The 24,504-nt window shown below is 37.5% G+C and overlaps 1 protein-coding gene across 2 annotated transcripts in view; it reads left to right on the top strand.

Annotated features, from left to right (window-relative positions):
* Positions 1–24,504, top strand: part of LOC122805884 (serine/threonine-protein kinase D3) — a 2,410,388-nt gene that overhangs the window by 2,183,269 nt on the left and 202,615 nt on the right. For both annotated transcript variants that reach the window (XM_044076135.1, XM_044076141.1), the window contains exon 12: positions 8,435–8,487. In XM_044076135.1, the coding sequence (XP_043932070.1) occupies positions 8,435–8,487 (53 nt within the window). The remainder of the gene's footprint in view (positions 1–8,434; positions 8,488–24,504) is intronic.

Raw genomic sequence — 24,504 nt, 5'->3', positions numbered from 1 at the left:
ATAGGCATAAACATTTTATAATCATGGTTTAAAATTTAAGTTAGTGTATAGGGGCTGGATCTGATAGGTCATCACCCTCTGTAGGGTGCTAAACAATGCCTGCCATATCTTTATCACATTTTATTTACTGATTTTATTTTTTATATTTATCCTTCGTTGACCAGGATATACTCCCTTCTAGTTAGAGGCCTCTTTTCAGGGGAGACCTGAGGTGATAGTTATGCTACTAGGGGCAATTGGGCAGGGGCATTAGGGAACTTCCCTACTTGTCATCATTGCAATATTATTATTGAGATAATGGAGTGATGAGAGAAATGGAGGAGAGAGCAAATACTGACACCAGAAAAACAAAGAAAGGAGAAGGTAACTGCTGAGAGAGATGGAGAATTAAGTGTAAAGCAGCATTCTGTGGGTAAGCCAGTAGAGGCTATTACATTAGAGACTATATGAAAGGAAATTAAAGACATTAAACAAACATTACTTGATAGTTTAGCAAGCCAAGAGAATAAATTGGGAGAGGTTGTTGAAGGCTTAAATGAACACACAACAGTGATTCAAGATTTGTTAGTAAACCAGGAACTGCGGGCCAGAGCTGATGTAGTGAAAGCACATCTAGATTACTTGGAACATAAAGCAGTTGATATGGAAGATCAAGCCATGAGAAAGAATTTAAAAGTTATGGGAATTCTGGAGAAGATTAAATGAAGTGACTGTGTGAAGACAGTGGTGGCTTTGCTGGCAAAGTTGACTCGAATGCAAGAAGACGAGATTAGAATTGAACAGGCCCATTGTACAGCATGGAGACCAATGGCTGAAGACAGGCATAATCCAAATGTGGGCTAAGGAAGTGCTGTCGTGAAATAGAGGTAATTGCTTATAATGAAGATGGAGGATGGGATAGAATTAAAGTGGGGATTAGAACGCAGTTCCAGTAAAAATGAAGTGGGTGATATTGAAGAGGAGCATATAAGCTGACATTAGCAGCAGAACTGGTTAAATTGCAACAATGTAGTAGAACAAGCACCAAACTAGATAGTAGGGAGAGGGAAATCGAACAGGAATTGCTGGAGGTGGGAGGACACTAAATTGTGGGAAGAAAGAATAGCACTGGAAAGAATTTTTACTACGATCACACTTGGCAACTAAGCTGTTATCTGCAAGATTGAGACGACAGGTCATATTACGAGTTGTATTTAGGACAAAAAGTAATAAAAAGGAACAGGCAAAGGAAGCAGTAGAAGGAATGTTGGACACATTTATGGAATATTATAAAGATGTCTATGGAGAGGCTGAGAAGGATCAACAGAGAAGTGAAATGAGGAGATTAGATTATGGAATACCAGAAGGAAAACAGCTGGGGCAGAGAGAAAGTGATGCTCTTTTTTAGCACATATAAGTAGGGAAAAACTAGAAAAGCCTTTAAGTTAGCTAAAGGGAAGTCACCAGGAAGTGACAGAATCCCTATAGAATAAGTAAGGAGGTCATTATAGCAAGATAGTTGATCTTATTTGATAGCATATTGAAAGGGTCACATCCACAAGAGACATGGAAGTGAGTTATAATTTCAGTGATATATAAGGAAGGGTGGGATCCAAGGAAACCCAACGTCATGTAGGCCCATATCAATTTTGAACTATGATTATAAATGTTTTATGCAGGTCCTGATGGAATGAATGGGTAGAATGTTGAAAAAATTGATAGGTGATGATCAAACAGGATTCATGGGAGAGTGAAGAACCACAGATAACATTATTAAAACATTGTTGATTGTACGGGATGCACAAGAGAAGGCCAGTACTTTGTATTTGATATTGTTACACAGAGAAGACATTTGAAAGAGTGGATTGGAGGTATTTATTTAGGGTGATGAAGAGTTATGGTTTTCCAAATGAATGAATTGAATTATTAGAAAAGATGTATTCAGGAGGAAGTAGTTATTAAAAGAGGAACTTGCCACTGCTGCCCTTTATCTCCACTCAGACATTATCTGTAAGGGATTACCTATGGGATGATAAGAAAAGGAAGATAGTTTTTTTATGCAGTTGATTTCTTACTATCTCTAAGTCACTATAAAGCGAATAAAGAAAAGTTATGGCAGTTGATGTAACACTTCGGAAAAATTATGGCAGTTGTTGGAACACTTTGGAAAAATTATGGCAGTTGGAATACTTCAGAAGCGAGATAGGGTTTAGGATTAATAAAGATAAAACTCAGGCTGTTTGGGGGGGGGTGTAGCTTACAGGGCAAAGAATTTTGGCAGATTCAGTGAAATACCTGGGATATGGCTAGCAGGTAGAGTAGAGGAATTTAGAACAGTTATAGAACAGGATTTACATTAAATGCAAATGGCTACTACAACATTTGGAAGGTATCTAGATTTAATACAGAGAGTACAAGTCTTGCAAATGTGTATTATGCCCCAGTTTGATTGCATGGGCCAGGTATTTTGAGACCTACCAAGGAATTCTTTTTTAAAGAAGGTAAAACAGATGTTTAAAGAATTTAGTTGGGGAGAGGAGAAACCAAGAGCAAGATGGGAACAAAGGTTCAAGATACCAACAAGGGAGGCCTGGGAATTCCAGACATAAAGAATAGGCTGCAGGAAGCAATGGTTGGCAATGTATTAAGAATGATAGATGTAGGCTACGATGTGGACTGGAGAAGAATGATATGGTATGGAGAAAGGCAGTGGAGAGAAAAAGGGGATGTATCGATAACCTTGTTGAGAATAGCCAAAACTAGATAGACTGATTTAGACAGGCAGTCCTAATTAAAGAATGATTGAAGAAGGAGGGTTTGAATTCTTGGTATGGAAGGGCAGTTATGTCTAGGGGATTTGAGAAAGACCAACATACGCTTAACTATGGAAAATAATACAGCAAGAATTTCAGTTGAGGGAAGATTTGTGGTGCGACTGTGAAGTAGTAAAGGATAGATGGCATAAAATGGCAAAAGGAGTAAGGCATGAGAAAGGGATACCAAGAATTTTACATGAGATAGATGATAGAAAATTGGAGGGGAAGAATATGAAGGACTTGCTAAAAGTTGGAAAGGAGTGGCTGAGGGAAGATTTAGTAATTTGAAGAATATGTGAGAGAAAATGTTGGAGACTCAATTTGAAGGATGGGAGTGGTTCAAAGTGGTAAGATAGATTAACAAGTATGTTCTCAAAGGTTAATGCCCAAAAAGAAGCAAGTGGAGTAATCTGAAAGAATGTCAAGATTTTTTGTGGAGACTGGTAATAAATTACCAGTAAATGGAAATATGCCATATAAAAAAGAAAAGTGATAAAATATGTTTACATTGTCAAGAGAAAACTACAGAACTTGTGTTTTTAAAATGTAAAACAGTAAAAATGTTATGAGGAAAACTATGTAAAGAAGTGGGTACAATAAACATGGATATGATTAACTGTGAATATTGTAGCAATCGAAGTAAATATATTAAAAGAATGGATAAGTTATTTTATGTCATATGGAATGAAAGAATGAATTAAATTATGTTTAATGGTAAAGGGATTTTAGCAACAATATTAAGTAAAATCCGATGGTGGTTATGGAAAAAGGAGTGTTGGGGGGTCAAACAGGGATGAAAATTTAGTATAACTGTAAAGGAAATTGGGAATATGTGTAAATATATTTGTATCTTTGTATATTTGTACATTTGTGCATGTTTGTAAATTTGTAAATATGTTGTAAATAAAAGTTATTTTTGTATATAAGTAAAGGACCCCTACTATTTTGATAGGTGACATGAGATCTTTTACATCCACTTGAATTAACACCAACTCAGGCAGATGGGGCCACAGTTTAACAAGTCACTTAAATGACTCAGGAGTGTAGCCTCAGCAATCCATCTCCGTGGTGTGAGAAAAGAACCCAAAGGCATGTGTGCTACCAGCTGCACTTTTATCTTTCATCTTTATCATTTTTTCCTCCTAGCTTCCAGATGGCCACAGGAATTCCTTCTATTCCTACACACTCCCCTGCAGATTAATTGCACATCGCCATTTTTATTTCATCTCCTCCTATTGTAACACTTAGTTGTTGAACCTCATTTTCCTCTAATCTTGGCATAATTAAGTCTTCTGTAAATATTTCCATTTCTGCTCTTTCTTTGTTTTCATATTCCTCTGCTTTATCCAAAATTTCATAAAATTTCCAAAATATCTTTTAATATGTCTATAACATCTCTCTTTTTTTTGTCATATGTTCCCTAAGTTTGGTGACAATGATTTCTGCTTTCTGTTGCCTAAGTCACTGTGATAAATGTTTTTGTGCTCTGGAGTTATCAAAAAAATTGCTGCTTAACAGTAGTCTTTCTAAACTCATGCATATTATCCAAATACTGTCTTATTTTCCATTTATCACTCTGCATTTGCTCACTTCTTCTGTGAGAACCCCCTTATTATTCAGCAGTGTTTTAACCTTTGTCAGCCCCTCTAAGTAATTACTAGTAGTTCTTAAACATATCTTTCTCTATTGTTTATACCCTATTTTAAACTCCATTTTCATTTGATACCACTCATGAGCTATTTCTAAGAAACTTTTGTCAACCCTAATAACTCTCAAATTTACACTACCCATTCCTGAAATTCCTTTCTTTTTAATAGGTAAGTTGGAGAGTGCCAGTGTGTCATTTTTGTTTTATTATTCTACATTTTTATCTGTGCATGATCCATATCATTCAACCCAGGAAAGCTATAAGCATGTAATCAAAGTTGCCACTTAAGTTCACAGCGTTCCAATTTGAGTCCAGGTACCCCCTCTTTCATCAGGCAAAACTTGCTCAATTATTTTGAATTTAAAATGATGTTCTGGGAAGGTCATAATATGTCTGGCTAGGGCATTTTGAACATGCAATTTATTAATACTTTAAGTATGCTCATATAATCGTTCTCTAAATATGCATTCTGTTTTACCTGTATAAAAACTTTTGCAGAACAAGCACTTAGCCAGATAAACAACTCCTTTAGAATTACAGTTAAACCGTCCCTTTATCTCATAGTTGGTATTACGGACCGTAAAATGTTTGCCAGTATCAACATATTTACGATAAGGGCAAGCTTCGCACTTATACATTCCAGGACATCTAGTTAAAGGAAATTTCTTAGAATCAAATACATTTTTAAAATTAGTACATTTCTTAAAAACAGCCCTAGGATGATCATCCAATTTCTGTTTTAAATTAATATCGTCCAATAGTAGGTTCCAATTTTTGTGAAAAAATTTCTATAAGGTAAATAGAATCAGTAATAAAAGGGGTAATGAAACTCAGACTAAAGCCAGTTGTCGATAAATAACTCTCTTGAACTTTATGGTCACCAAACCTTCCAGGGCTTTCCAGCCAGCCCTCATGATTTAAAAGTGGTTTAAAGAACCCAGTAGATCTCTTACTTTGTACTTTAATTAATTGGTCCACTAAAACAGATCGATAATATCCCTTAAATTGTCACACTCATTGAAAAAGTCTTGTTCTAAATTGATCATCCTAGCCTCTCTGACCAATTGGCCTTTTGCAACAGAGCATTTTTGGCGAAAAGGATGGGCGCTAGAAAAATGTAAAAAATGAATTGGTATATGTACTTTTTCTAAAAATCTTTGAGGTATATCTAAAACTTGCCTTGTCTTTCCTTAATGCAATATCTAAAAATGAAATCAGCTCAGAATTATAATCAGAAGTAAATTCTAGAAAATCAGAATTATTAAAATATTCAGGTAATTCTAAACCTATATCATCATTATCCTTTATGATGACAAAAATATCATCCAGGTAACAGGTGTAAAAATATATCTGGTCTCTAATAATGGGGTTCTTAAATAAAAACTCATGTTCCCACGTGGCCATGACAATGTTAACAAAACTGGCCCCACATGGTGAACCTATAGCAACCCCTCTTTTTTGTAAGAAATACTGGCCATCAAAATATAAGCAGTTATTAGCAAAAATTAAATCTAATAATTCCCCTATTAGGCTGATGTCATTAGTGGTTGCTCCTTTCTTTAATAAAAAAATAATTGAATCCCCAACTCTTGGGGGTTGACTGTGTATAGATCTCTAACATCAACAGTTAGAAAATTAAATTCAGCCTTAAATTTGATCTTATTAATTTTTTCAAGACAGAACCATGAATCTTTACAAATGTGGGGTTCATGTTCGAGAAATCTTTTCAGATTAATATCTACAAATTTCACACAAGCATAAGTGATGGAATTTCGTCCATCCAGTATTGGTCGTAAAGGGGGGTCATGTAATTCCTTATGGATTTTGGGGATCCCAAAAATAACTGGGATTAATGGTGAAAGCATATTCAAATAATTATACAACTGTATATCAATGCAGAAATCAATTGGCAAGTCATTGATATGAGATTTAATTCTAGCATAATCCCCATTCACTTCATTAAATGATACAGGTTCATATGTATCCATATTCAATATTTTAAACATCCTAAACTGATAGTCATCCATATCTATAAAGACCAGCCCTCCCCCTTTATCAGTTTTCGTGACCCTTACATTAGAACGACATAAAGAACAAATCAAATCTTGTTCATCCTCATTTATATTATACATGTCATCACATTTACATAATTTACACAATAGTGACGTCATGTCCATGTCACAAATATGCTCAAAAGTAACTAATAAAGGGTGGAGTGGTGGATTAAATGAACTACTGACTCTGAACTGTCCATCAGAACAAGTATCAGAACCAAACAATACTGTTATACTACTGTTACTGTTATGTTACTGTTACTGTTACTGTTATAGTTCATTTTATGTGTGAACAGTTTTAAGTCCAAAATAGTACTAGCAAGGTCTGCTCTCCTTGATGGAACAAAAGTTAAACCTTTAGCCAAAATATTGGCTATAGAAATTTCAGCATCAACATCAGCATGATTGAAAATGTTAGTCACCTTGTGTATTAGTAACAACCCATACACATTTCTGTTGACTTTTGCAAGTCCAGAATGGTCAATCATGTCTCTGGAACTCATCTCTGGCGATGACTGTTCGACCTCCAGGGCCTCGGGTTCTGCCATTAGCCTCCTTTCTTCCTCATATTGGTTTGATGTCTCCTTTTTACACAAGCCATTTTAAAAGATGCAGTATGCACTACTTGTCCATATGTGTAAGTTAGAAACCGTGTAGAAGTAGTACTGGGTTCGGTACTTTGTGCTGCAGTGGGTACTGCAGTTGTCCTCTTACTAGGGGTGACTGAATGCTGCTTTAGGTTCTAACCAAATGTAATGATTAACTGCTACATGGACCCTCGCTGAAGTAGGTAGGACAGTAGTGTAAGATACTTGCTGTGTAACAGTACATCTTTGAGGACTAGCAACTAACAGCAAAGATTCTACTCCTTCTTCCTTCCTTATGGCAACTTTAAGTTACTAGGTCTGGAAAATATCCGTGTTCTTGTGTGTTTTGTTTACACATGTTGTTTGGCTTTAGCATTGACCATTTTATGTATGGCTCCCAGTGTTTAAGAATCAGAGAGAGACTGTTCTGACTGACTCATGGCACCTGCATATGCAGGATTAGTGTGGTTCTCACAAAGGAAATGACAAGAGATGAAAAAATCCTGGTGGGAGGAAGGAAACATAATTCCAGGTGTTACAATTTACTAGTGTATTGATATCTTCTGCATTGGTGAGCACCTTAGGCAACTGTACTTCCTTTCTGAAGTCCTGAGAGAGGCAAATGTATGCTATGCTAAAAATGGTGGGGTTTTCTAACAGTACATTATTAGACTAGTAGATATGCTGTAGTCCCAGCTGTGGTTTTCTGCCATGCTAGTTGAGCTGAAGAATGCATTTTTATCTTTCAGGCAAAGCACTTAGTTTATATCATGCCTTGTTTTGTCGAGACTTGTAGTACTGAGTATACTGAGTTTATTAGTAGTACCTGCTTTTTCTCTTTACGTCAAACTACCCAACCTTGGAGGTTTTATTTTTGCAAAATAACTTTAATTTTTACTGCTGGTATAGGTATATGTGACATCAGAGCCAGTATATTTAGAGAATGGGTATGCTGAGTCAAAGCCCCAGTGTTAAAATATTTTTATTTGCGTTTCCTTCATTATTTTGACTTATGATGATGTGTGATTGTATTCCTGTGCATTTTAGATGTTACTACAGTAGCTGGCAAGTTGCATATTATATGGTGAGAGCTTGACCCCTGGCAGTTATGCTGGATATTACTTGCAGAAAAACAATTAAGAAATGTCTACAAGCACACTTTTCCACTGCTTATGAGTTTGGAGGTATTGCTGAGTGCTTGTGCACTAGTGTTCATTAGCTGCTTTATTGACTATACTGACAATCAGAATTAATTCATTTGCTGTTAACAACAGAGTACTTTAGACATCTGTTCTTTCTACTGTATTCCATCATCTTTCCTCTTGCTCACTAAGTTCTATTATATTACAGATGAGTTATCTATCAGCATCTCCGTATCAAACTGCCAGGTTCAGGAGAATGTGGTAAGTTGCAGACCATATAGTATGTTTTAAAATTGCAAATAATAGGTGCAGTTAGTCATTAATGTTTTTCATGTTATGTCGGTACAGCTTATTGTGATCAGTTCCTGATATTCTTCGTGTTTCACTGTTGCAGTCATTACATTTGGGTAATCTGCTGGCAGGTTGCTCTCAGTCGGCCTGAATTCCAAAGTCTTGGGTCCTGGATCGGTTGCTGTCTCCTCTTCCATGACGTCAGCCGATGCCATTTTCTTTAGTCTTTCTTGCCGCGCGGTGCCCGAAACAGAAGCAGTTCGCAAGTGCCGGTCGGCCGACTCCTGAAATTTTCGAATTTGAGTTTCAGAACCGAAGTCTTCACTAAAGCTAATTACCCCGTTGGGGAAACCTTTTTCTTGCTCCATACCGATGTCAGTAAAAGTTAATAATTGCATTATTTGTGGGAAGCAAATACCTCATAAGGATTTCCATTTGTACTCTATTCCTTGCCTACGCCCTGATCATAACGTGCCTAGCTGTCGGATTTGTGCTAGATTTAACCAATGCACTATTAAGCATCAGTATATCTTTGCCTCAAAATATTTTGGAAACAGATTTAACTATCCTGAAATGTTGTCAGATAGCAATCCAACTACCGGAGTACACAAAAAACACAAAGAAAAGGACAGAGACAGACCGTCGAGGTCCAAAACCGACGACGAAGCTTCTCCTAAGCCAGTTGCCGGTTCGCCGGTACTCAGTGAGGCGCTTTCGCAGCCCCTGATACCCACTACTTTCGAGTTGCAGGCCCCTACCAAGACCCATGTGGAGTCTGGCACGCCACGAGATTCTCAAAGTATTGTACCTGCGGATGTCTCTCCCTCGGATGAGCAAGCACCGGCTTCTGAGGGTGTATTGAGGCCACAACATTTTTATATAAAACCGACGCCAGCTTCAAAATCAAAGACATAAGCAACTTCTAAAGCAAAAAAAAACGACGCATGAGCCATGTGCCACAGGCCTCTATGCCCAAAAAGCAGATGATCAAAATGGCTGAAGACCTAATTACCTTGATCAGGGGTTCCCAACCCCCTCCTGATAAGAGGCCCAGACAAGACACTGATTATGAATCTTCAGATCAGGTTTCTATTTCTTCTGATTCCTCTTCTGATCAGGAATTATCTATACCACCCTATGAGGATTCTGATGCAGAGGAATCTATCCCATCTGCATCTCCTCCTTAAGATTATTCCTTTGGCGAAACATTGCATACTTTGAAGGAGCATTTTCACTGGGAGAGTCAAGATTTCTCAGAATCAAAAAAGAGGCTCGGGGATTTCCTTCTTCTCCCTCAGCATAGGCCTTTAGCCATACCTCCTGTTTTAGACATTAGGCGTCAAGCTTGACTCCAGACTCCTTACCTCCGGCTCCTAGCAAGCCAGACAGATATTACAGGGTTCCTGACTCACACAAATTTTTATTTAGAAACCCTGCTGCTGACCCAGAAACTGTTTCACGGGGTCCAAAAGGTGTTAAGGCCTCAACAGCAAAAAATCCTACCCCCTCTGACAGAGATTCCAGGGCACTGGATAGATGGAGAAAGAAAGTTTATACATCTGCAACCTTGGCAATTAGGGCCTTAAACTACCAGTTTCATATGCTCAAGTATCAACATGTTATGGTATTACTGAAACAGAAAATTATGTTGATTTCTGAATGTGCAGAAAATAAAGAATTGCAGGAATTATTGCATGCAGCAGACAAGTTGGAAAGCATACTTTGCAATGTGGCTTTGATTCCTTAGAGGCCTCCTGCAGGGCCGCAGTTACTGGATCTGTGATTAGGAGGCATGCCTGGCTAAAAGAGCAAAATTTGCCTAATCATGTTAAAGCTAAATTGCTGGATGCACCTTTACAGCATGATACTCTGGTATTAAGGCAGAAGAGGTTTTAAAGAAAATAGAAGACGAAGTTAAGTCTATGCAAACTGTAAAATACTTCTTACAGGTGCAGCCACCAAGATTCAGTAGACACTGTCCTACAAAAAATGTGTCCTTTCCTGTGTCTGACAGAGCTCAATGGGGCAAATCCAGGTGCCGTAAAGGTTCTAGATACCAGTCACAGGATTCTTACAGGTCAAAGCAATGGGGTGCTTCTACCTCCAAATCTGGAGGAAATAAAGCGCAACCTTACAGTAAGCAGTCTCAGTGACTTCCCTTTGCCATCACCTAGCACTTATCTTTTGGCAGCACCCTTAGGGGGAACATTAGCACTTTATGCTCAAAATTGGCAGTTAATAACCCAGAACAAGTGGGTGTCAAACATAGTATCTCAGGGATACAAATTCCACTTTCACACTCTGCCAATTCCAAATGGTTGGCCAGATCTGCCAAAAAATCAATGGGCAGAGGCACAGAAACAAGTTACGTCCCTCATGGATATGGGGGCTATTCAGCCAGTACCAGAGCAGGAAAAAGGACAAGGGTTTTATTCAAGACTGTTCTTGGTACCCAGAAAAGACAAGGCCTGGTGGCCCAATACTGGATTTATCAATTTTGAGCACATACATGGACATTCCAAAATTCAAAATGCTAACTTTGCAGCAGCTTCTGCCCATGCTGGGCAAGAATGCTTGGCTGGTGACATTAGACTTAAAAGAGGCATACCTGCATATCCCAGTAAGGGAATCGTGCCGAAGATACCTCCGTTTCAAGGCTTATGCATTACCAATTAACTGCACTGCCCTTTGGCTTATCTACTGCGCCCAGGGTCTTTGCAAAGTAATTGCATTTTGCAGACAAAGAAGTATACAAATCTATCCTTACTTGGACGACTCTCTCATTCGAGCAGAGAATAAGGACATTCTTCTTCAGCATCTGGCGTTTGTGAAAAGGCTTCTAACATGCCTAGAGTACACAATAAACTAAAAGAAATCACAACTGGTACCCTCTCAAAAGATAACATTCCTGGGTGCAAGCTTGAATACAACTGCCCAGATGGCTTTCCTCACACCAGACAAACAAAGGCAACTGACTACTTCTTCAAACTGATGGCAACAAAAACCCAGTTATCTGCAAGACAAACTCTGCAGGCTTTGGGGTTCATGGCATCCTGCATTCTACTGATTCCATGTGCAAGACTGCATATGAGGAAACTACAGTGGTACCTAAAAAGTTTATGGAGTCAACATTGTCACAGTCTGGAAACAATGATTCCTCTCATTCCCTGCCTGCAACAGGAGTTTCTATGGTGGGCAAAAGCATGTCACCAAAACATGGGACGGGCTTTCACTATACCCCCTGCCAGCCAAACATAACAACAGACGCATCAGATTATGCATGGGGGGCCCACCTGGCGGGAAGATGCATTCAGGGCATATGGACCCCAAAACAAATGCATCTGCATATCAACCAAAAAGAGATGTTAGCTGTTCAAAATGCCCTGACAGCCTTCAAGGACTTACTTCATCCAGGATAACTACTGATAAAGATGGACAACACCACGGTTATGTGTTACATAAACAAGCAGGGGGGCACGCACTCATACCCCTTTGCAGACTAGCCATGGCACTGTGGGACACAGCCTTGACTTAACCAAGTGCATCTTCAAGCTCAATTCCTGCCAGGAAAGCAAAATACTATGGCAAACGATTTAAGCAGAAACCTTATGGACCCTCACGAGTGGAAACTAGATCCACAAGTCTTCAGCATGATAACAAAGAAATGGGGGTGCCTGGACATAGACCTATTTTCCTCCCCTCGGAATTATCAACTGGAAACTTTCTGCACAAGGACTTATCACAGACAAGCATGGAAAGTGGATGCCCTATCCTTCAGTTAGAAAAACCTATCAGTTTACACCTTTCCTCCTCTGCCTCTTCTTCCCAAGGTCCTACTAAAAGTCAGACAAGAAAAACCAAAGATGATTCTAATTGCCCCGGACTGGCCCCGCCAATACTGGTACCCAATCCTAAGGAATATGTCTCAATTCCCAGCTTGGTACTTGCCTCAAATACCTCGCTTACTGTCACAGCAAAACAATCAGATCCTGCACAATCAGCTCCAAACACTGAACATGGCAGCATGGCTGATCATGTAGTTATTCAAACAACACCTTTCCGTAAGGCTGTGATGGATGTCATTTTGGAAGCCAGAAGGCCTAGTAGTAGAAAATCTGATAAATGGAAGAGATTCTGTGCTTGTAACCAAGCACACAGAACTGACACAGCAGAGCCAAATATTCCTCAGATTGTACAATACTTGACTGAGATGTTTGACAAAGGCCTAGCTTTTTCATCAGTAAAAATCCATGGCTCTGCCATCTCAGCTCATTACAATACAGAGCCACTAATCTTTTCTCATCCTTTACTAAAGCAGTATCCTAGAGGGGCCAAAAATTTAAGGCCTCCCAGAAGATCACCAATTCCTGCATGGGACCTCAATTATGTGTTGGAAAAGCTCAACCTGCCTCCATTTGAACCAGCTGCTACTGCAGATCTAAAGTTCTTATCATGGAAAACAGCTCTGCTCCTGGCAATTACTTCAGCAAGAAGGATCTCAGAGCTGCAGGCCCTCATGGCTGTCGAGCCTTTTATCATATTTTACCCAGACAGGGTGTCCCTCAGGACCAATCCTTCATTTATGCCTAAGGTGGTTTCCAGTGTGGCTCTTAACCAAACTATTCATCTGCCAACTTTTTATCCAAATCCGCAGAATAAGGGGGAGTGGATTCTACATTCCTTGGATGTGCACAGACAACTAAGATTCTACTTGAGCAGGACTAAAGCTCTAAGAAAAACTGAGCAGTTACTAGTGACATATGCTGCAGGATCAGAGGGAAAGGCTATTTTAAAGCAGACTATTTCAAAGTGGAAAAGCCACTGCATTTGTTTCTGCTGCTTACACCATGGCAAACTGGTGTCCAAGGGCATTAGGTCTCATTCCACCAGGGCTGCAGCTACATCAGCAGCTTTTCTCATAGGGGTACCAACCAAAGATGTTCTAGAGGCTGCTACTTGGTGTTCTGTTCACACTTTTACAAAGCATTATCATTTGCCTCTCTACTAGTCCAGAGCAGGCTTTGCCACTGCAGTTCTGCAGGGCCTTATAGCCGCCCCTAATGTAGTTTAGCTCCAGCCTCCCATCCATAGCTTTGGGATTCTACCCAAATGTAATGACTGCAACAGTGAAACGCGAAGAACATAGTACAGTTGTGTACACTTACCATAAATGTAGATGTTCGAGTGTATTCACTGTTGCAGTCCAGGTTACCCGTCCATCATCCCCCTTTTATTCTTGAGTTTCTCTTTTCTTCACTATCTTCTACAGCCTTTGTGGTGTATTTGCTTGTCGATGAAGGTAAAGTTTGTATTGTTGCATGTATATATAGCTTATATATATATTTTTGCTACCCATTTGGGGGGCACCTGACATTTGGGGCAAGAAAAACTAATGAAAATGGCATTGGCTGCTTGCTTTATACCCCTGATGACCTGACGTCATGGAAGAGGAGACGGCAACAGACGCAGGACCCAAGACTTTGGAATACAAGCCAACTGAGGGTTACCTGCCAGCAGATTACCCAAATGTAATGACTGCAACAGTGAATACACTAGAACATCTACATTTATGGTAAGTGTACACAACTGTACTTTTGAGTAAGTGTTTGATACAGCTTTCTTTTGATGTATTTGTTAACCTGAAGAATAAAGCTCAGAGTTGTTGAATGCTAAACTGGAATAGAATGTCAGCTTCATTGTGCACAAATAGCTCATAGTCCTTTTCTTCTAAACATTAAGTCAGAAAGCTGCTTGACTTTTTTATCATATTAAATTGCAGCTATATAAGTGAATTTGTATAAATGTGCTATTCCACTGTAGTGGTAAATTAGGAAGCTGACTCTTCTGCCAGCTCTAAATCTGGTTTGCATGCTAAAATGGAACAGTAGACAACTCTTTAAGGCTTGGAGCAAATCATGTCTCTTCTGATTAAGCGGTTGTCTGAACGTTGAAGTCAGCGCCATAGCTGTCTGATACTCCCTAATCTGGTGCCCCTCAACATTAGGTCAAGAAATGAAGAAAAACGGGTTTCTTGTCCAGTCTGGTGCGCCTCCCTTTTCTGAGGAGGAGTGCGAGGTCCTAAAGCCCTACACCCTTATGTTCTGTGGTTCCATGAAAAAAAAGTCCAGTCTCTGATATTGTGCTGATCCTCTCTCTAAGGAGATGTGCTGGGTCCTAAACCTCTAAACCCGCATGCACTGTGTAACAGCAAAAAAAAAAGTCTCTTCTCCAGTCTGATGCTCCTCCAGGTCTTAATGCCAGTGTTGTAGCCAGCAGAAGGCGAGAGGGGCAGCTGCCCAGGAGGAAAGTGTTGAGGGCAGGGGTTGAATTAGCCAATCCCGATTTCTAATACAAAACTGGTATTGCATTTGATGTCAAACCAGTGTGTGGTCTAAACTGTAACAACTGCAGTTTGCTACAGTAAAAAGTCTTTCGGCTTTTCCCGGTTAGGGGTCGTCACAGCAGAACTCCGGTCCGCTCATGATTGGCAGTGGATTTGTATGGTGCCGTGTTGCCAGCCCAACACGCAACCTTCAACGAAGGCACGCCCATTCACGCACCTACCTGCATGTCTTTAGCGTTACTCGACCATGGAGAGGACATGCAGACTCCACACAGAAGGTGCTCCAGCCGAGAATCAAACGGGAGAATCTCTTGCTGTGAGGCGACAGCGCTAACCGCTGCACCACTGCGGCCCACAGTATAAAAGTAAATTAAAAAAAACTCATCTTTATTTTTTATTTTTGACGAACACCAGAGCACTGTAGCATTCTGTGCAGGCAGGTTATTAACATAGCAAGAAGTTTGCTACAGTTTATAAGAACATTTGTTTTTAATGGAAGAGCTGGGGGTGTAATTGTAATAAGCTTCTTCTTCATGCACTCACTCTGTTGTATCAGACCATCACTTTTAGATGACAAGGATAATTAAAAAAAAGTCTACTTTGCCCAACCCTCGCTGTGTTACTGATTGGAGTATCAGAATTTGAAGTTTAATGTTTTTGAGGTGTATACAGATAGGTTGTCATAACCAAGTATTCCTTTTAGTGTGAGGTGCTGCAGTCTTGTGGTTAGTTTATTTAATTTCAGGTGTTTTGGGGGCAAAACTACTAATACTATTGTATAATAATTTTAAACATGATTTTGTAATATACTAGTTTTATGGCATAGCAAAATTGTCTTGTATTCAATTGTATGCCAGTAGAGGTCATAATACTTCATCTGTAATGATGATTCCTCATTTTCCTGTTGATATTTCTTGAGTTAATTTAGTTTTGTCAACATTTATTTATATTTACTTAGCCCTTTGTTGATGGGATGGTCCCACTAGGCTAGTAGCTTCTTTTCAGGACAGACATGAGCTGGTATTTGTACTTTTGGGGGAAATTTAGCCAAGGCATTGGGGAACTCCCTGTACTTGTCATTGTTTCGAGTGGGATCTATTTTGCCTCAGCACTTACTGTTTCCATTCCAGGCGCAGAGGCAGCCCAGAGAAACAGGGAGGCAAATGGAGAAAGGAGATAATGGAATGGTGAGAGAAATGGAGGGGAAGCAAATATCGAGACCGGAGAATGTGTGCAGGATTCTAAGGAGATGTTTCAAAAAAAGTGTTTGATAGAGATGAGTTGGCAAATAATGGAAGTTTAATTTACAAACCTCCAACTGGGTGGGTTGCCAGATAATTTCCATAACGAAATGGTGATGGATTGAGCCAGACAATGAGGGAGATGTTTCCTGATGGACATTATGGTGAAAATACAAAAGGAGGATGCAGAGACAATCCTGAAGAATAGTGATAGGATGGAAAAGAAAACATGCACAGAGAAAGTAAAAGAAGTGAAAAACGTCCCGTCTCTGATCTTTTGCTGATCCTTTCCCTAAGGAGGCATGCTGGGTCCTAAACCTCTAAACCGTATGCTTTGTGTAACAGCAAAAAAAAAAAAAAGTCTTTTCTCCAGTCTGATGCTCTTCCAAGTCTTAATGCCAGTGTTGTAGCCAGCAGAAGGCGAGAGGGGCAGCTGCCCAGGAGGAAAGTGTTGGGGCAGGGGCTGAATTAGCCAATCCTGATCTCTAATGCAAAACTGGTATTGCATTTGATGTCAAACCAGTGTGTGATCTAAACTGTAACAACTGCAGTTTGCTACAGTATAAAAGTAAATAAAAAAAAAACTCATCTTTATTTTTTTGACTAACATCAGAGCACTGTAGCATTCTGTACAGGCAGGTTATTAATGTAGCGAGAAGTTTGCTACAGTTTATAAGAATTTTTTTTTCAATGGAAGAGTTGGGGGTGGAACTGTAATAATGGTAGGATAAAAAAGAAAACATACACAGAGAAAGTAAAAGAAGGCAAAAGGGCAGTGCCAGAAAATAAAGCAGAAGAAAATGAAAAATGGAAGTATGTGCCAAGGATTCAAAGTAAAGAAGACCAAGAAATAGATATGAAGTGTGGGACAAGTTAATAGGTCCTCTGGATGTAAAAGCATATGAGGTAAGAGCATTTATTCTTAGCAAAAAAGAGATATTTGGTGACATATTTGAGACTGTTTTTCAATGGAAATTGTTCTTGGAGAGTTTGAAAAGAAGACTGCAACTCATGAAATATATGTGATGAAACCATTTAACATGTAAACAAAGTAAAATTCATGTACAATTTCAAACGGAAATAGAATGTCTTTGAAAGGACATTTGACACCGTTACGTAAATAAGTACTGGACATTGCAAATGTTTATGATTAAAGGGGGTTAGAGACTGGTGGATGGGACTGGTGGATGGGATTGTAATATTGTGTTAAAAATAGAATGAAAAAAAATTATGCTTATACCAAACATGATAAATGTGGAGGGGAACATGGGTGTTATAAAATATTGGGGATAACCCACATTTTTTTGTGGAAAAGGATATCTAATAAGTAAATATGATAAAAGATGATTTATATTGGTGGGAAATGGGATATGATGCAAAAAAGGGAATTGAAATGCTATAAATGTTACAAAATTAGACATTTATGGATGAATTGCAAAAATGAAAATAAGAGGGAAAAGAAAGAGAAGAAAATGAACAGAGAGAAGAAATTTTAGAAGTTGTAGAGGTAGAAAAAAATAGATGATGAAAAAATAGAGGACATAGAAGAAAGTCCAAAAATAAGTGAGGAAGAAAAAATAAATTGGGAGGTAGTAAAAATAATTCTGTTGGTGAAAGGGTAAAAGACAGAAAAAGAAAATTTAAAGAGATAAATACAAAAGCACAGAAATGGATGAAAAAGGATTTATACAGCTAATGATCGGGGGTTGGTTTAATGGATAAGGTGTTTGACTTAGACACCAAGGTACACTGATTCTCACCTTTGGGAGGGAAATTGGCTAGGCTTAGAATGGCCTGCTAAGACAGCTAGTTTAGTAATTACCCATGAACTTATGAAACCATGAATCTAAGGCAAAGGGAAAATGTTTATAGAGTGCTTTCTGTAAATTTGTATAATATGATTATAGTAAAAAGAATGTAGACTTTAGAGTGGAGTAATTCTTGTGATATAGATGTAATTATATTAGAAGAGAAGATTTTTTAACAAATGAATAAAGATTACAAACACAAAAATCGTAGGGAAAAAACAATAATCTGGAATTTGGTAAATACGAGATGTTGGTATTCTGTAGAACTACAGTAAATATATTAGAAATAAATATATTAGATGCGACTTTAGCAAAAACGGGAAGCTTAACCATTCTAGATTTAAAATGGAAAGAGCAAGTATATAGAATTATAACTTTCAACGCTTATACTAATTGTAAAGAAAGGGAAAACTTATTTCATCAGATTTTAGACTATGTAGTGGTAAATATGAATATTATATTAACAGGAGACTTTAATTGTGATTTAAGAGGCAAGTGTAAAAAGAAAGGAAATTATATAAAAATGTTAGAATTTATAAGGTGGTAAGTTAAAACTTTGGTACAAAAATTTATGGACTTACAAAAGGGGTATATGTAAAGCTGAGGTAGATTATTTTATAGTATCAGTATGTTTAGTTATAGGAGAAGGGGAAGTAGTTGAAACATGATTTTGTCATCTTGCAATATGGCTAGAGATAAAGGAAAGAAGGAATATATAAAAATAGGCAAATTAATAGAAAGGATAAATGAGAAAGCATGGAATGAAGAAGGAAAGAGATTTGTAATACATTTATGGAAATATATTACTGCAAGCTCATTTTATAAAAATTAAAATGAGCAAATGAACCGAAACATGGCCAAAGTGTGCTGGTTTTCCGATTGTGCTTTCACAAGTATACTACTTGCTTCTTCCGACCAAACAGATACAAAGTACATTAGATAATTTTTCACTAGTAAGTATATAATTTCTGCTTATAAGTATATCTACATGAAGTAGCAGCTATTTTATTACCCTAGAGATGGAATGTTCCATTCCTTTGCTCTAGGGACATAGTGAAGGGATCAGCTTATTATCACCTCCATTATTTACAATAGGAATTATTGACAGGAAATAATTTATTTTCTAACAACTTTGTATGTCAATGCTGTTTCATCAGCAGGTAACAGTTTATTTTCATGTAGTTCTATTTTTATGAAGTAATGGTTATTTTGATGTTCCAGAGATGGAACAAATGAATTTGTAGATTTAGTTATGTATTATTTATAATATGACAATTTAGTGGCCAGATTCTCATATTAGTTAGTTTATGCTTTGGATTTTAACATATGGTTTATAAAGGTATTAAATAGTGTGAATAAAAATTAAGGTATATACAAGTATATCTTTAGGATATGAATGTGAGGTGACACATATTAAATGATCTATTTAAGTGTCTGGAATGCTGTTTTGAGTGCGATCTTTTGGACCGAGACAAGAAAGATACCCTTAAGTTATGTGTATTTTTGAAAGCATTTTAAAAATGTATTAACATGGTTTTGAGAAGGCAATCAGCATTGTTTTATTATTATTTTGTATGCAATTACTAATGGCAATATTGTATCAGTATATGAGTTTATAAAGTGTTTTGATAAAACTTTTAAAATTTCTGACACATTATTCAATGTGTATATATAGTAAAAGTATAATTCAAACTATTAGTTTAATTTTGCTTAGTAGGTTGTATGTTTTTAAGAAGTACTGCACTAAGTTGCAATGTAATTATGATGTAACGTTCTTGTTAAGGAATGCTTGTTTTTCATAGGCCTTTTAAAATTTGAAGCATATAAAACTGTCTAATGTGCTTTGTATCCATTTGGTCTGAAGAAGCAAGTGGTGTACTTGTGAAAGTGCTCCCTGGCTGTGTTTCAGTTTGTTTGCTTGCTTTGTTATTTTTGTGTGTCTTGACTTGCTGCTGTAAGCTTCAATGACTATGAGCCTGTAATCCTAGATGCTGGTGGTGTTCTCTGTTGTTGGATAGCTTATAAAAGTTGGTATGAATGGTGGGTGATATTTAAGTAAAAATATATTTATTTATTTTTTTTACAGTGGCAATACTATGTGAGAAAAGCAGAAAAAGAAAAACATAAAAGAACATATGCATTGGAAGATTTAGAACATAATAGAAAGTACTTTGACAAAGAATTATATGAAAGAAATCAAGAAAAATGTAAGAATTGTTATATGAGCAAATATATTTTTTACAAGGAAAGTAAGTATCAAGTAACTTAAGGTGATTAGTAAAGGAAGATGGTAGTGTAATGAGAAAGTTAAAAATGTAAAAGGAGAAATAGAAAGAGCTCCAGAAAAGATTATGAATAGTGTAATACAATATGTACAGTAAATGTTTAAAGAAGAAAAGAAGGTAGTGAAAAAACATGAAAAAAGTAAAAAAGAAAAAAATGAACAGAAAAAGAGAATAAAGAGATGGAAAATGGGATTTCTTTAAATGAGCAATATGAAAGTATTAGGACAAGTAAATGTAGATTCTGCTGCAGGACCAGATGGATTAGGGTATGAATTTTATAAAAATTTAAGGGACTGACAAAAAATATGTTTTAAACATTTGGAATGAATAGTTAAATGAAGGTTTTATGTATAAGAATTATATAGTTGGATACTTACATTCATATTGAAGAAGGAAGAAGATTAAAAAAACTGGAGACCAATAGTACCGAATGATGATTATAAGATCTTTATGAAAATACAAAAGAGATTTGCAACTGAAATGGAAAATATTATGGAAGATGGTGTATATAGTATAAAAGTGAATGATTGTCAGGAGTTATTAATGATCATTAAATTGTGGAAGATGCTATTAATAGAAAAGAGAAAGCAAAAATCATGATAGGAGACCTTAATAAGACATTTGATACAATTACATGAAATCTTATGTGTTAAAATGAAAGAATATAATACAAGTGAGGAAGGTAGGAAATTCAGTAAATCAGTGTGTAGTAATAGTAAAGTAAAAGTACTTGTAAATGGCTGGTTAAGCCAAGAGGTGCATATGAAGATTGGTGTAAGACAGGGATGTCCAATTAATTGTATACTGTTTGTATTAGTTATGAATGTGATAGGATGTGAAATAAATTGCAGAATGAAGGAAGCATGGTGTGTAACAACTGAAGGGTTAAGAATTCCAGTTCTGCTAACATATGCAGATGACTTTATAATAATTGCAGAAAATAAAATGTGGATAAAAGAAGTAGTCATTTGCACAAATGATTGTCTAGAGTTGATAGGGATGGTTTTAAATAAAGAGAAAAGTAAAGGTTTAAGTGATTAGTAAAGATAGGGGTTATATATTTTACAATGAATGAAATTTCTGTGTTAGGTAAAAAAGTGGGCAAACATGTCTTTTATGGAGAACCTATAAATTATCATGCAGAAAAAGGGCTTATTTAATAAATTCAGTACTGATGGGAAAAATGTATGCTATCAACAGTATTTGAAAAGGAATTATTGTAGATACTGTTTTCATTTATATGGAATTTTAGATTAAACTCTGTAAAAAAGGAGTTTTGTAAGTAAAGAAAGAGGAAGGAGGTTTAGGTTAATTAACCCAGTGGTACATGCTACTTCATTAAATTGGTACAAAGTGTTAAAATGGATAAATGAAAAAGCTGAAAGATTAATAGTAAAACTGTATAAATAGAAGTATGATAAATGTTGGGGGCATGGTAAAAAAAAGAGTAAAAAAGAAAAGTGTATAAATAAAGAAAATGTTTTTGTAGAAAACAAAAAAATGTTACATAGAAAGAAAAGTATGGTATAAGGATGTAATGCTAAAACATTGGTATGTAAAACCATGGGACAATAAGTAAGAAGCAAATGATGTAATCAAAAAGTAGAATGCTAAGATATTTTGTGGAGACTGGTAATAAATAAATTACCAGTAAAAGGAAATATGCCATATAAAAGGAAAAGTGATAGAATAAGAAACTATGGAAAATATGATTTTAAAATGTATGAGAGTAAAAAGTTTATGGGGAAAACTATGTAAAGAATTTTTTTTCAAAGGTATAAAAGAAGTGGATAAAATAAGCATAGATTTGATTAAATATGGATATAAAATAGAAGTAAAGAATAGGTAAAAATGTATTTTGTGTCATATAGGTCATATGGAATGAAAAAAAATTAAATTAGTTTTAATGGTAAATGGATTTTAGCAACAGTTTAAGTGTAAAATCAGGTGATGGTTAGGGAAAAAGGAGTGAGGGGTCTAGTAGGGATGAACATTTAGTGGTATTGTAAAGGAAATGAATATGTGTAAATATAAATATATTTTTATAGCTATATATTTGTATGATTGTTAATATTTGTAATTATATAGATTTGTTATAAATAAGAGTTCTTTTTATAAGTAAAGGACCCCTACTCTTTTTGATAGGTGCCATGGGAGCTTTAAAATCCACATGAGCTACTACCACATCAAGCCGTTGGGGCCTCTGTTTAATGTCTCATCTGAAAGATGAAACACTCAGGAGTGCAGCTGTTATCTCATTGGCTGTACTTCGCAGTCATGCTGAGTGCCCCCTTTACACCGCATTAGACTAGATACAGAGGATTATGATTGGGTTTCCATTTGTGAATTAACTAACTTATATATTCGACAAAGTGATGCCAAGAAATTCAACTAGAAAGACAAGCTGTCAAGGTGAATTTTGGCATCTGTGTTGTGAACATATAATAGGTAGTTACAGTCAGAGCTCCAATTGTAATTCTTTGTATTGTATGGAGACTTATCTGTTCCATGTACTTTAAATTAGTGAGAAGTAAGATTAAAAAAAAAATGATGTTTTATGCCTGGTTTGAAAATGCGCAAAGCAGTGGGGAAGTGGTCAATGTCCTTATGTATTCCCTGTCTAAGGGAAGCAGTTTTAACAGCAGTACTGTGGGTCCTTAACAGACAGCAGGCAGCAGTTGAAATTAAGCTGTTTCTTGCCTACTGCTATTTACTGGTCAGCAGTGCCTGCTTTTAGTGTATACCCGACCTTGACAGTGCCTAGGGAGTGCTTAACCATTGTTAAGTACTACTCTAAGGATTAAATCTAGTCTCGTGCTATGGGTAGCACTGAACCAGGATTATGTCTTCTATTCTAATGTTGCAGTATTCATAACAGTAGGGAGTAGATGCATGCAGCGCCACTGTCTGGCCAGTATACCAAAGTCTTTGTCCTGGAGGGTATGTTTGATGTCTGCTATGAGGGCCATAAACTGGCGTTGGGTATAAAGGTGACGTCTGCACATACCCTCCTCAGAATTTTTCTACCACAGTGATCATTGGACACCCGTTTGCCAGTTATACCTTACTTCCCGTTTTATCAGACGACTACAGTATCGAGACCAGACGACCATTTGGACCAGTCAAATAAGTGCCTGCTGGGTTTTTTTCTTACTTGTTTTGCTTGCTGTTTTAGACTTGCATGTCAGCTAGGAAAGGGAAGTGTGCTTGTGGGAGACAGATTCCTCACAAGGACACGCATAATAAGTATGTGTTATGTCTAGGCGAGGCCCACAACCATACATCCTGTTCTATTGGTAAGTCGTTCGTCCCCAAAACACTTCGTAGCCGACAAATGGTTTTAAATCTCTACCTCGAGAATCAGAGACTTAGACATTTGGCGTTAGTCATGGAGAAAGGAGTAGGCCCATCTGACGAGCCTCCTCGGAAGAAGGCGAAGAAACTTAGGCCCGAATCCCAGGCTGCACCTCCGGCGTCCATTCAGATGACAGTCTCGCAAGCAGGCCTGGGAACCACAATGAAAGCCGGAGTGCGGGATACTGAAGGTACGTCTGCTGAGGTATTTCAGCCATCAGAGACTGATGGCATAGGGGAACCATGGCTCACCTTCTTGGAAGCCCCTATTTCTCCTTCACTTGCTAGGCTGACGTCTGCTTCTCCCTTATCTACCACATCCTGGAAAAGGAAACAGAAGTCCAAACACATTGAACCTCCTCAGATGTCAGACTGGGAATACTTTTCCCAAAGCCTCTTTAAGGCCTTTCAAGTCTTATAATCCCAACAACTGCCACCTTCTCTCACTCCTCAACCAACCCATGTGTCTGAGGAGGAAAATTAATCCTCTGAGGAATCCTTCTCTTATGAGACTCAAATTGAATCCCCCAAGAAGTTCATTACTCCAGATGAAGAGGATTCTATTTCTCCAGACTCCCCAGGGGAAGAATTTAGTTTTGGGGATACTATCTTCCCTCACGAGGGAACACTTCAAGTGGCAGGTTTCTGAGGTCTCAGATTCTAAGAAAAGATACTTTGACCTTCTGCAAATGGAGCAACCAGCTCCCTCAGATGTGCCCCCTTTACTACCTGCATTTCAAGATGCATTCTTAGCTGCTTCAGATTCTCCTGACTCCCAACCTCCGGCAGCAAAACGACTTGACAGATTTTATAGGGTCCCCCAGAACACCCAGTTTCTTTATAAGAACCCTCCTGCTGACCTCCAGACAGCTTCTTTCCTCTGCTTTTTATCCAATTGATAAAAGACAGTAAATTTATGGACAGGACAGATAAAAGTCTACACATCTTCTGAACTA

This window comes from Protopterus annectens, chromosome 1.part1 (genome assembly GCF_019279795.1).
Source record: "Protopterus annectens isolate FY-2018-M chromosome 1.part1, PAN1.0, whole genome shotgun sequence".
NCBI classification, from domain to species: domain Eukaryota; kingdom Metazoa; phylum Chordata; order Ceratodontiformes; family Protopteridae; genus Protopterus; species Protopterus annectens.
The sequence above is the reverse complement of the archived record's forward strand: the minus strand, read 5'-3'. Positions and strand labels throughout refer to the sequence as shown.